The 10,918-nt window shown below is 45.2% G+C and overlaps 3 protein-coding genes across 3 annotated transcripts; all 3 read right to left on the bottom strand.

Annotated features, from left to right (window-relative positions):
* Positions 1-30: 30 nt before the first annotated feature.
* On the bottom strand, positions 31-1,735 carry LOC6543590 (putative odorant receptor 65c). The gene is made up of 5 exons (XM_001972079.2): positions 1,503-1,735; positions 1,275-1,446; positions 697-1,217; positions 278-641; positions 31-222 (listed from the first exon to the last, which is right to left on the bottom strand). Exons 1-5 carry the CDS (start codon positions 1,622-1,624, stop codon positions 169-171), a joined length of 1,233 nt encoding a protein of 410 aa, XP_001972115.1. The 5' UTR covers positions 1,625-1,735; the 3' UTR covers positions 31-168.
* A 244-nt stretch (positions 1,736-1,979) lies between these two features.
* Positions 1,980-3,795, bottom strand: LOC6543589 (putative odorant receptor 65b). Its single transcript, XM_001972078.2, has 5 exons — positions 3,674-3,795; positions 3,449-3,620; positions 2,875-3,395; positions 2,450-2,813; positions 1,980-2,394 (listed from the first exon to the last, which is right to left on the bottom strand). Exons 1-5 carry the CDS (start codon positions 3,793-3,795, stop codon positions 2,341-2,343), a joined length of 1,233 nt encoding a protein of 410 aa, XP_001972114.1. The 3' UTR covers positions 1,980-2,340.
* Positions 3,796-6,326: 2,531 nt separating this feature from the next.
* LOC6543588 (odorant receptor 65a) lies at positions 6,327-8,553 on the bottom strand. The gene is made up of 5 exons (XM_001972077.2): positions 8,390-8,553; positions 8,164-8,335; positions 7,583-8,106; positions 7,166-7,529; positions 6,327-7,111 (listed from the first exon to the last, which is right to left on the bottom strand). Exons 1-5 carry the CDS (start codon positions 8,527-8,529, stop codon positions 7,058-7,060), a joined length of 1,254 nt encoding a protein of 417 aa, XP_001972113.1. The 5' UTR covers positions 8,530-8,553; the 3' UTR covers positions 6,327-7,057.
* Between the last annotated feature and the right edge of the window lie 2,365 nt (positions 8,554-10,918).

The following is a 10,918-nucleotide window of genomic DNA, read 5'->3' as shown; positions in this document are numbered from 1 at the left end:
GCCTAATTTTCAGCAGAGTATCCGATGAACCTCGACATCAACTGATAAGCTACTGACTAATATTAATTAGCGCTAAAGTTCCTGCCTATCGAAGGGACTGTGGGCTTATACCAAAGGACTACAGGGTCAAAATGCCAGAACTGCGTCTGCCAGCCGCCGATATAGGATTCAGTCTAAGGTCTTTAGCAAAAATGTCAGGATTCCATAGCATTGGTTAAGTATCTGAAAAGTCAATATATAAGAAATTACAGTGTATCATATGATTTTAAAACCTTACAGCGCTGTAGTTTATTAGATTAAAGGACGGAAAGGGGCTGGCTCTCATGATCAGAGGCTGCTGGCCACGCCTGATTATTAGGCAGAGGTCCCTGTAAACTTCTCTGGATCCTCTGCTGGGATCGTAAGCCTCATAAGCCGCCTCCGAAATTTTCAACGACTTCTGCGATAACATGTCCCCAAAATACGACCACATGGACAGATGCCCCAGTGCGAGCAGCATGAGGATGGCGAACTGGGCCACCACTTTGGGATCCTTGCGGGCCTCCATGGCCTCCAAAACCGATAGGGACACCAAGGAAAAGTTAACCCCCATTTGCATTATGAGTGTTCCATGAAAAACGTTGTTAGTGCGATCTAAAATTCTGAAAAAATGAGGGAAGATTTATTCAAAATTACTTTTATCGTGACGAGGCTTACTCAACAATCTTCTGGTGAAACTTGACCAAGCGATTCGTCTCCAATCGCAACTGCTCATATCCGTGGCACCTCCGATGAAGGTGGCGCAGTTCGAGGCACAAAACCTCGATGGCAAATGTTAATTCCAGGTAAATACTCACAGATAGGCCCTCAATGCACACAAGCCAAATCAGAAAATATGTGGCAGACCAGCTCTGGAATAAATAGATGATGGCATGGCTGGTGGGGTAAATAGACCTTTCGTGCCACTGGAAAGGAAAGGCCGCATGGAGGGGAAGGATCTGCTGATGGACCCACATCGGTGCTGTTATAAGTAGCAATAGAAAAATACACAGGAACGCCATCCACGATGAAGCTAGAAGAAATGCCAGCACGAGGTACCAGCGTTTACTGGTTCTATAATCCACTGCACCAGGACCTTTTTGGGCCCAAGGATGAAATGCCTCCACGGTTTCCACAACCCCGTCAAGTTCATCGCCATACCAATGAAAATAGTATAGTTTAAAAACAATAAAAAATACCTGAAAATAACCTCGATTCAATATATGAGGCGTTTCCTAGGATAAGACTTTTCGAACCCCTATAAGGAAGGCCAGATCCCGACCTACTTGAACCTTGTCCCCTAGCGATTCGGTAACGCCATAGCACATGGTTAAAAAACAAATGGACACTTGAATGGTGACCAAAAAGTGCCAAGTCGAGCGGAAGCACAGTTGACGTTCTTTTGAGGTCGTATATAAGAACATAGCTCTGCAAAATATTATTTGAATTGATGTAAACCAGGATTAATTGCATCTCACACTGACTTCATCTGCTCCCTCCAATAGTAAACCGCAGAGTGACGGCACTCCATTGTGGGATCTCTGAAATACTTCCAGCCGTCGATATAGAATTTGAGAAAACGATGCAAATTGCCACGAAAGTCCATTTCAAATCGAACTCTGTTTTGTGAGTGACTCTACAACGCAATGAGGCGCTTATTAAGTATTTCCAGATAAGTACACTGGAAAATAAAGGTTAAGTTTAAATCGTCACAATTGTTAGCTAAAGACATTAAAATATTTAGCGAATTATTCGAGTTAAATTCGAGATATAGACACACTATTTATTCTCATAATTTATATATTTTTCCTGTGTGGTAATAAGCAAAATTATGGCCACTTAATGCAATTATCAAGTGAGAAGTTAACATCTGCTTTGAATAAAGAATTTACTAAGGAATTTTTATATTAATACTTCTCATACCTTTAGAGCTTCCATTTCACTCTTGTTCCGTACTCACAAGGATAAATGGCTTCTGAAACTCGCAAATAATATGAATGTAATAATTGGAAAGAAAATTGATGAAGTCTCGAATATCATTCTCCAGTAACTAGACTTGCACTAAATATGTCAAACCGATGACAGAAATATTTTAACGAAAGCTTAAGAGTCCATAAGTTAAAAAGTGTCTGAAAAGATAGGAAACCAGTAAAGTATCCGTATCGCCTGACTCTATCAAATAGACCATTCTGTATAAACGAAAACCAAATTTCGGAAGCAAATGCAACAGATATTATTACAGTTTATTACAGTTTATGCAAGACCTTTAGCAAATTGAAATATTTTCCATGAATTAGTATTAAAGTTCATCCGTTTTCGGTTTTAGTCTAATGTCTTTAACAAAAATGTAAGAATTCCATAGCATTGGTTAAGTATCTGAAAAGCCCATATATAAGAAATTACAGTGTATCATATGATTTAAAAACCTTACAGCGCTGTAGTTTATTAGATTAAAGGAAGGAAAGGGGCTGGCTCTCATGATCAGAGGCTCCTGGCCACGCCTGATTATTAGGCAGAGGTCTCTGTAAACTTCCCTGGATCCTCTGGTGGGATCGTAAGCCTCGTAGGCCGCCTCCGAAATTTTCAACGACTTCTGCGATAACATGTCCCCAAAATACGACCACATGGACAGATGCCCCAAAGCGAGCAGCATGAGGATTGCGAACTGAGCCACCACTTTGGGATCCTTGCGGGCCTCCATGGCCTCTAGAACCGATAGGGACACCAAGGAAAAGTTTACCCCCATTTGCATTATGAGGGTTCCATGAAAAACGTTGTTGGTGCGATCTAAAATTCTATTCAGGTTAAGGGGAAAAAGATTGACTCCCAACTGTTTGTCCTAGTTCAAGTACTTACTGCATAATCTTCTGATGAAGCTTGACCAAGCGATTCATCTCCATTCTGAGCTCTGTAAGGCCAACCTTAAATCTGTGAAGTTGGCGAAGTTCCAGGCACAAAACTTCAATGGCAAAAGTTACTTCCGCATAAATACAAACAGATAGCCCCTCTATGCACAAAAGCCAAGTCAGAGCATACGCTGTAAAGTAGCTCTGAAACAGATAGATTATAACGTGGCCAATGGGGTGAAGCGATCGTTCGTGCCACTGGAAAGGAAAAGCCGCATGAAAGGGAAGGTTCTGGTCATGGACCCACATGGGTGACGTTAGGAGTAAGAATAGGAAAATACACAAGAAGAGCGACCACGACGAGGCCAAAAAGAAAGCCATTACGAAGTACCAACGTTTGCCAGTCCGATATTCTACGGCATTGGGACCTGTCTGCGCCCAAGGATGAAGTGCGTCCAGTTCACTGACCACCCGGTCAAGGTCGTCGCCATACCAGTAAAAATAACAAATCTTGAACATGATGAAAAATGCCTGCAAGTAGAAATATAGGTTATTTATGATTGAACCTTGTAACATTTGCTCACCCCAAGCATGAACGCCAAATCCCGTCCCATTTCAACATGATCCCCTATCGATTCCTTTAAGCCAGAGCACATGGAAGCAAAAAAGACCACAGCTTGAATATTTACTAAAATGTGCCATGTAGATCGGTAGGGCAGCTGGCGTTCTTCTGTGGTTGTATATAAGGCCATTGCCCTGCAAGAGACATTTATACAGTTCAGCTGAAAAGGTTAACTCTTCCTTCACACTTCATCTGCTCCCGCCAATAGTAAAGTGAGGAGTGGCTAGACTCCACCAGCGGATCTCGGTAAATCCGCCAGCCGACCTTAAAGAACTTGAGAAAACGATGGATACTGCCACGTAAGCCCATTTCCAAACACTGATTTTGAAGTGCTGGCATGGCTCAATATTGCACCTAAATACACTGTTTCGCAAATTATTAATTCCTTTGTGATAATTGGCTAAAATGTACCACCGATTATGGTAATTACTGGGCGAGAACCTAACATCTGCTTTCACATTTAAGCATAAGGATAGTTGCTGCATGTTTTCCGATAATTGAACTGATAACTTTCAACTGAACATCAATAATCGAGCAGTATGTAAAAATGAAAAGCGATTTCATTTCGATTTCGGCGGAGATCTGCCAAATGCGAAAAAGTGAAAGTTGGCATTGTTATAAAATCATTTTTTCCCCTTCACCACTCGCCACTGCGATGAAAGCAGCATCTGCGGAGCTGGAAATATTTAGGTTGCCCGGTCAAGAAGGAATATTTATGCCATTTATGACACGAAAGGCCCTCCGAACGTGCTGTCCGCAGATTGCAGCATTTTTGCATATTTGCGGCACGAAGCCGGCGAATCGAAATGAAATGCAAAAATCGTCTCGGAGCAGATAAAGCCCGGCTTAGACGAGGCGAGTTCAGTGGAGTGGAGTGTTTTGGACGGAGGGCGCAGCTCGGCGCAATCGAAAGCGAAGATTGGGGTCCGATATGAACATATGGTCATATGGATCGGAGCATTCGGTTCCCGGTCCTCAATCCGTGGGTGGCGGCGGGTGCATGGGGCATTTGCATATTGGAACTGCCTGGATTGAACTGCCCTCGGACAGCAGGCATTGTGTGTGTACAAGAGACCAACAAGATGGTCTGACAAAAGTGAGATCCGCGGGGCTTTCCTCGGAGGCATCGAAAATGTCATGCGGTTTTATGACTTCATTAGCGACAGCCACCAGAAGCCACAAGGAATTTAATGGACCCGCTCCGCCTGGCTTGACAAACAAATTTGAGGGACATTTTCGTGCCCTGATGAGAGGGAAATGAGCCGTGGCATCGGGGAAAACTAATCAGAGGAGCTCTGCTCCTTCGACCAGACTAGCTCCAATCTGGCGGCCATGTCACGAGTCCATGGCAACGATTCAGCGGCAATGATGATGTGCATATGGGGCTGCCTAATAATGAAGTCGTGCATGGCATTTGTCCTGCTCGGTTCGACTTCGATGATTAAGTGGCCCGGCCACCGAATCCGGACCAACTCTCTGACACCTTTTCGCTGTTATTTTGTTTTTTGTTTCTTGGCGGGAATTGGCGCATGTCAGCAAATTGGGTGTACAAAAAGCGGCCTAAGAAGCGGGCCTGTTAACTGGGTCGGTTATTGTCGTCGATTTACAATGTCACACGATTTTGGCCACTCGATTATGATCTTAGTTTCGCTCGGCAGCAGTGGAAATAAAGCTTGCCAGGGTAATTAAGATGTAGTTCTGGCTGGAATATCATATTGTCTAGTTCGGCATAAAAAGGATGATTTCGCCTTGGTAATCCTACAATTATGCATTGTTGAAGGATGTAGGCCAACTACACCCATAGCTTATGTTTTGAGAACCTCTTGAGCATGCTTTTCCCAAGTGTACTTGACTCCCTTTGAACCCATTTAAATCCTGCGTCGTAACTCAGATTCGTACTTCTGCGTGGCTGAAGTGCGTCTCAGAAGTTTCACTTTGAGGCGCTTGGGCCCTCAATAACAAACTTTTCCGCGGCCCCTCGACAAGCCCCACAATGAGCGATATTGTGGGGAGATAATAAACCATACAAATAACTGAGCTGGTCCCGAAGCTCCCACTGACATCCCTGACTTCTGACGACGATAATGTCGTCGTCTTGGCCCGGCTCGTTGAATGTCGACAGGCGAATCATCAGCCTATCGACGGTGCACTTTTGCCTTCTAAAGTGCACCTCGTGGCGTGCCCCACTTCCCTGGCCGCCGGTTCCCGGCAAATCTAACCAGCTCCTAAGCCGCGCCGCATGCATCATCATTATCATCAACGTAGCCAGCTGCATGCAAGCGAAAATCCAACTACTGCGCATGAATGAATCACGTCGCAGTCCAGGTCCACCAAGATCGCTGTTCGGATGCAAAACTGGCAACAGTTGCTTCGCAACTGCATCCCATGCCAATCGTCTAGCGAAAGTCGCGACGAAACTCTCTCAATCCCCCAGCTCCGGCGCATTCCCGATCCCCCAATCCCCCGTGCCTGTTTCCCCTGTTTTCAGCTCCATCGATGCAGTCGGTCCTGTGCAGCCATAATGATGAATTAGGCTGCTGTCATGTCATGACAAAGGCGCTGCATGCAATTTAGATGGAAAATGGCCAGGAAGTGGGATCTTCAGGGGCGCAGGGGAAGCCGGAGCAGTTGTCTAAGTAAATAAACACAAGCCAAATGCAATTGCAATAGCGAATATTCAAATGTACGTAGGAAGTGGGTTTTAAATGAGCCACAACGAGAAATAGAAACCGCAGTCTGACAAATCGCTGGCTGTTCACTTTGTCGCCGAACTGTGGGGTCTGTTTCGTTAAACTAACAAAAAAAATATACCACTCTTATGCGCAGTTTATTGGAACCTAAATATTTTGAACAGAATGCACATTTCAGCTAGGAAAGATCATATAGTGGTCGCCCACTGTCTTACTGTGCCCCCAAAATCCAGGCTAAGTCGGTGAGCTTTTCACTTTTCGTGGCCCAAACTAACAGGTTTCTGCTCGTGCACATGCAAATGCGAGTATTGCTTATTGGCCTAATCCGTTGGCGTTTGCTAATTAATTTGGGCTCCCTGTCGTTGGCAATTAGTGCGGCCCAGGAAGATGACATGTTATGCCATGTTGTCGTGGCAAATGAAGTTATTCGCCTCGTCCATGCTGCAGAATGTCAGGATCGTAGCCCCACAGACCCCAGATGCTTGGCCCCATCGCTGCGAAGGTTAATTGCCAACAATAAGATTCAATCAAGCTAATGACGGAGCAGTCAAACGCCAGCGACCAACAGCCAACATCCAGCGGTCTGAAAGAAAACCAGCTTCCAGTTTCCAGCGCTCCCCACACAATTGCAATTTATGAGCCCAATCTACGGACGGTTGGGAACAGTCTTGCAAGTTGCAACGGTTGCAGTGGCGACCTTTTGGGGTTGCATGCATAAAATGCAGGCTCCTTGCAGAACTTTCTTTAAGTGGCCCCGAAACGGTCGATTTTTGAGACTGATTTAATAAAGCCTTAAGTGTATTAATGTGCCAACTATGTTTCTGTTGATAATGATCAGAGGATGTTAAGAGAGATTAAATTGGGAATAAAAGACAGTAAATCTACTCCAACGTGTTGGCCAAAACTGTCAGAATTGAATAGCACTGCTTTAGAATCTGCAAAGGAAAATGATTAATCAAGTGCAGAGAACAGCGCAGAGTATTACTTACAAGCATGTAGTTCTCCAAATTAAAAGGTGGAAATGGAGCTGCGCTCATGACTAATGGCTTTTGAGCTCTCTGAATAAAAAAGCAAAATTGTCGGTGGATGGACTTGGATCCAACATTCGGGTCATAAGCCTCGTACACCGCCAAAGCCACTTGCTTCGATTCCTCCGAAAACATATCCCCGAATTTAGACCAGAACGAGAGGTGTCCCAGAGTCATTAGCATTATAACCATATACTCGGCGGCCACTTGGGGATCCTTTTTGGCAGCCAATACTTCGAAAAGTGACAATGAGACGAGCAGAAAGTTGATCAGCATTTGCATGATAAAGGCTCCATTGAAAATGTGGTTGCAGCGCTCTGTAAGTCTGTCAATAGAGAGATATATATAGTAACGTATAGATTCAGGCCAGATACCTACAGTATGATTTGCTGATGGAAGTTGATCATTCGACATAGCTCTCTGGATAGCATATCTTCGTCGCCCAGGCAAAGTTTCTGGAGATTTCTTAGTTCGATGCACAAAACCCTGAGCGCAGAAGTTAGCTCGAAGAATATGGACACACCCATATTCTCCGCAACACCAAGCCAAATCATGAAGTACAGCACATTGGTGCTTTGAGCTACATAGATAATGAAATGGGCAACCGGGTGCTTCGTGGGATCGTGAAGTTGAAAGGGCCAGGCAACGTGAAAGGGCAATATCTGCGATTCTATCCAGAAAGGTGTTGATATTTTTAGCAGAATGAAAAGTATTAGAATGGTAAACCAAGTAACGACCAAGGCCATAAACAATAGGAAGTGCAAACGCTTGGTTTCCTGCACTTCCCTGCTTCCAGGCCCTTTTACACTCCAATGGTAAATGTCCTCGAGGGCATCGATTATGGCATCCACTTCATCAGCATATTGGGCTAGGAACACCAGTCTGAAGCAAATAAATAAGGTCTGAGGGTATAAAATTATTCCGATATAAGGTTGTCAATGAAATCGTTCTCCTCGAACCGTTATTATGAAGACCAGATCTCGTCCCAGATTGACAATATCACCGACGGATTCACGGACTCCATAAAACAGGGATGCCATGGATGTAGCTAGTTGGATCAAGAGAAAATATTGCCAGGCCACAACCCTCGGCAGACGGCGCTCCTCAGAGTTTGTGTAAAAACCTAAGGCTCTGTAAAAAAACCTTTCTTATATGCAAACCCTATGGATTCATTAAATATCTTACTTCAGCTGGTCCCGCGTCCAGTAGGCGATGATGTGTCGGGAATTCGAGTGGGGAGCCTTGAAGACAGCCCAACTTTCGAAAAACGGTCCCCACAATCGATCCCAATTACCATTTTTGCGCTCACTCCGCAGCTCGGTCATCTTTCAATCCGATCCAATGCAAATAGTAGGTGTGCCTGATGACCTGAAACGGCGAACTGTTTTATACGCATACGAGGTGTGGAATTACTGAATAAATAACGAAGCAACTTATTGCTTATTGCTCATTATGGCCGAGAACTTTGCAGCTGCCACGGCCTGGGAAATGGGAAATGGGATATGGGAAATGGGATATGGAAAATGGGGAAACTCATATTTGCAACTGCAATTATGGGCGAATACCCGGCTATGACGTCCACTTAAAATCCAAGGAGCAGTCTTCGAGTGCCAGCCGATTATCCGAGAGCCTCTCGTTGCCACTCTGCCATTGTTGGCCCATTGTTGCTCGGATGCCGGTTTCGAATGCATGTTGCCACCAGTCTGAGGATTTCTAGCCTGGTCGGCATCGAAAGGCAAATTTGCACACTCGGCGCGGTTCTGCAACAATGTTTGCACTTTTCTTTCGTTATCGTGCGTTCTGCTGGCTTTTCCCCGCTCCATTTAAGGCAACCGAAATGCATTTTACAGTTTTACCTTTTGCAAATCTCTAACGGCCTGCCAAACGAACAAAATATTGCCTTGGCCAAATTTGGCAGCCCCAAAATCGAAGGTGGAGCGCTGATGCACTTAAAAAAATATCACGGGTCAAATAAGCTTTACTTTTCTTAAGTTCTGCTAAAACCTTGCCATAAGATACTTTTGCTTGAGTGTGGTACGTCTGTCCTGGACGACTTTTGACTTTTACTAGCGTATCTCGCTCCACATGAGGCTCACATCACCCACACGGCTGAAACTTATTACTCCGGATAGCATTTAGCGAGGACTTGCCGCCGCATATTTGGCTAGTGGCTGAGATGTGGAAACTGGACTTCGATGTGGCAGATACGCTGGAACTTGTCCGGCGAATGTCGTTCGCTTCATTAAGGCCACAAACAGCGAACATCAAACGGCAAACGACAAACGGCAAACGACAAACGTCGCAACAATCAGACAGACAGACAACTCTGCCAATTTCCATCAAAAGCAGTAGGTATCGGTAGGTTTTCGGCTAGACCAAACATAGATCGATTTTGGGCACTGACGGCGATGGAGCTTTCGCTTTGAGCAAAACTGCGGCTCAAGTACAGGTAGCACTACAATTTGCGCGCTTGTCAAGTGTACGACAACATTACGCGCAATTGTTCAATGTCAACGCATTTGATGAGCATGAAATGCCTTTGCCTTTGTGGATGGATTGCTCTTGTCAGGGAATCCGTTTCTGTTTCTGTTTCTGATTCAGAGACTCGGGTTCTGGCTCTTCTGCCAGTCTTGTCCGAATGCGCAGCTCCTGCCCCCCAAAGGCTGCCTATCCATCCATTGTCCCTGCCATCCAGAGAGTGCGGTCGTCACCAGGAGGCTGCAATTCCCATGTGCTGCCATGTTCTGTGTGATAACGAAGCCAGCTCCTCGACTGCTCCATTGTCGCTGGGCTGCTGTCCTGTGCCGCGATGTACTCCATGCCGTCCGCTGGCCATTCGTCCACTGGCCATGACAACGCTGACAATCAAAAATGCGCCGTATGAACTCAATTAAGGTTGCTCCTAGGGAGACCAGGTGGGCTGCACTGGCTCTTTGAAGTACGATCTGCGCCACAATGGCAGGTCAGAATGATTCCAGCAGGTAATTTTGAGGCTTTTTCTAAAATAACCAGTCTCAGGTATACATAACAACTTTGACTTGACTATTATAACGAATTTCTATTACCCATGCTGCTGTGAAATCCAAATAAAATTAGCCTTAAGATGCCTCTTGATGGGCTCGAGTCGGTTATCAAATTTCACAACTACCTATTTGGATTTCGCCCATATCTTGTGTAATCCATAAATACTCGCCGGCAGCTGCAACGCCCAAATAATGCCAGCATCAAATTTGAAAGGCCAACTTTTATTACGATTGATAATAGATCCAGTGGGGAAAGAGATTGCTCGGCGCAGAGTTTCAAGTGATTTTTCGTTTAACAAATGCATCAAAATGCTGAATCTAAAGCACTTTTATGTCGTATAATTAATCACAATTACATATTTCTATGCTCCGAGTAAATGGCCTGGACAATGGCCAACAAAGCGAAACGGCCTTAACTGCGTGGCGCCACGGGGGTTCCCGATATCGCGGGTTGCGCGGCGAGTTGGACAAGCGGCGCACTAAAATTTTATGACTCTATTATGAGAGTGGCGGTCAAGTTCTGCAGCAGCTCCGGCGACTTCTCCCGCCTTTCGCTCCTCCTGATTTCCAGCTCCATTGTGGGGGCCTCTAGAACAATAGGTTCCAGAGGTGCCCTGCTCCTCCTGACCCTCGTCGCACTCTCTCCGGTGCTGTTTGCATTTACTCCCAAGTGGATGCCACAGATTTCAGC

Source organism: Drosophila erecta, unplaced genomic scaffold (genome assembly GCF_003286155.1).
Source record: "Drosophila erecta strain 14021-0224.00,06,07 unplaced genomic scaffold, DereRS2 tig00000021-arrow-pilon, whole genome shotgun sequence".
Lineage (NCBI taxonomy): Eukaryota > Metazoa > Arthropoda > Insecta > Diptera > Drosophilidae > Drosophila > Drosophila erecta.
Note: the sequence above shows the minus strand (reverse complement) of the source record. Positions and strands in the feature narration are given on the sequence as shown.

Coding starts and splice junctions, on each gene's coding strand:
- LOC6543590 (XM_001972079.2), bottom strand. CDS start 1,624: ATGGACTTTCGTGGCAATTTGCATCGTTTTCTCAAATTCTATATCGAC. Junction 1,218..1,274: donor ATCTGGCCTTCCTTATAGGG/GTTCGAAAAGTC, acceptor GGTTATTTTCAG/GTATTTTTTATTGTTTTTAA. Junction 223..277: donor ATCTAATAAACTACAGCGCT/GTAAGGTTTTAA, acceptor TTGACTTTTCAG/ATACTTAACCAATGCTATGG.
- LOC6543589 (XM_001972078.2), bottom strand. CDS start 3,795: ATGGGCTTACGTGGCAGTATCCATCGTTTTCTCAAGTTCTTTAAGGTC. Junction 3,396..3,448: donor ATTTGGCGTTCATGCTTGGG/GTGAGCAAATGT, acceptor TTCTACTTGCAG/GCATTTTTCATCATGTTCAA. Junction 2,395..2,449: donor ATCTAATAAACTACAGCGCT/GTAAGGTTTTTA, acceptor TGGGCTTTTCAG/ATACTTAACCAATGCTATGG.
- LOC6543588 (XM_001972077.2), bottom strand. CDS start 8,529: ATGACCGAGCTGCGGAGTGAGCGCAAAAATGGTAATTGGGATCGATTG. Junction 8,336..8,389: donor TGGACGCGGGACCAGCTGAA/GTAAGATATTTA, acceptor GTTTTTTTACAG/AGCCTTAGGTTTTTACACAA. Junction 7,530..7,582: donor TTCCATCAGCAAATCATACT/GTAGGTATCTGG, acceptor CTCTATTGACAG/ACTTACAGAGCGCTGCAACC.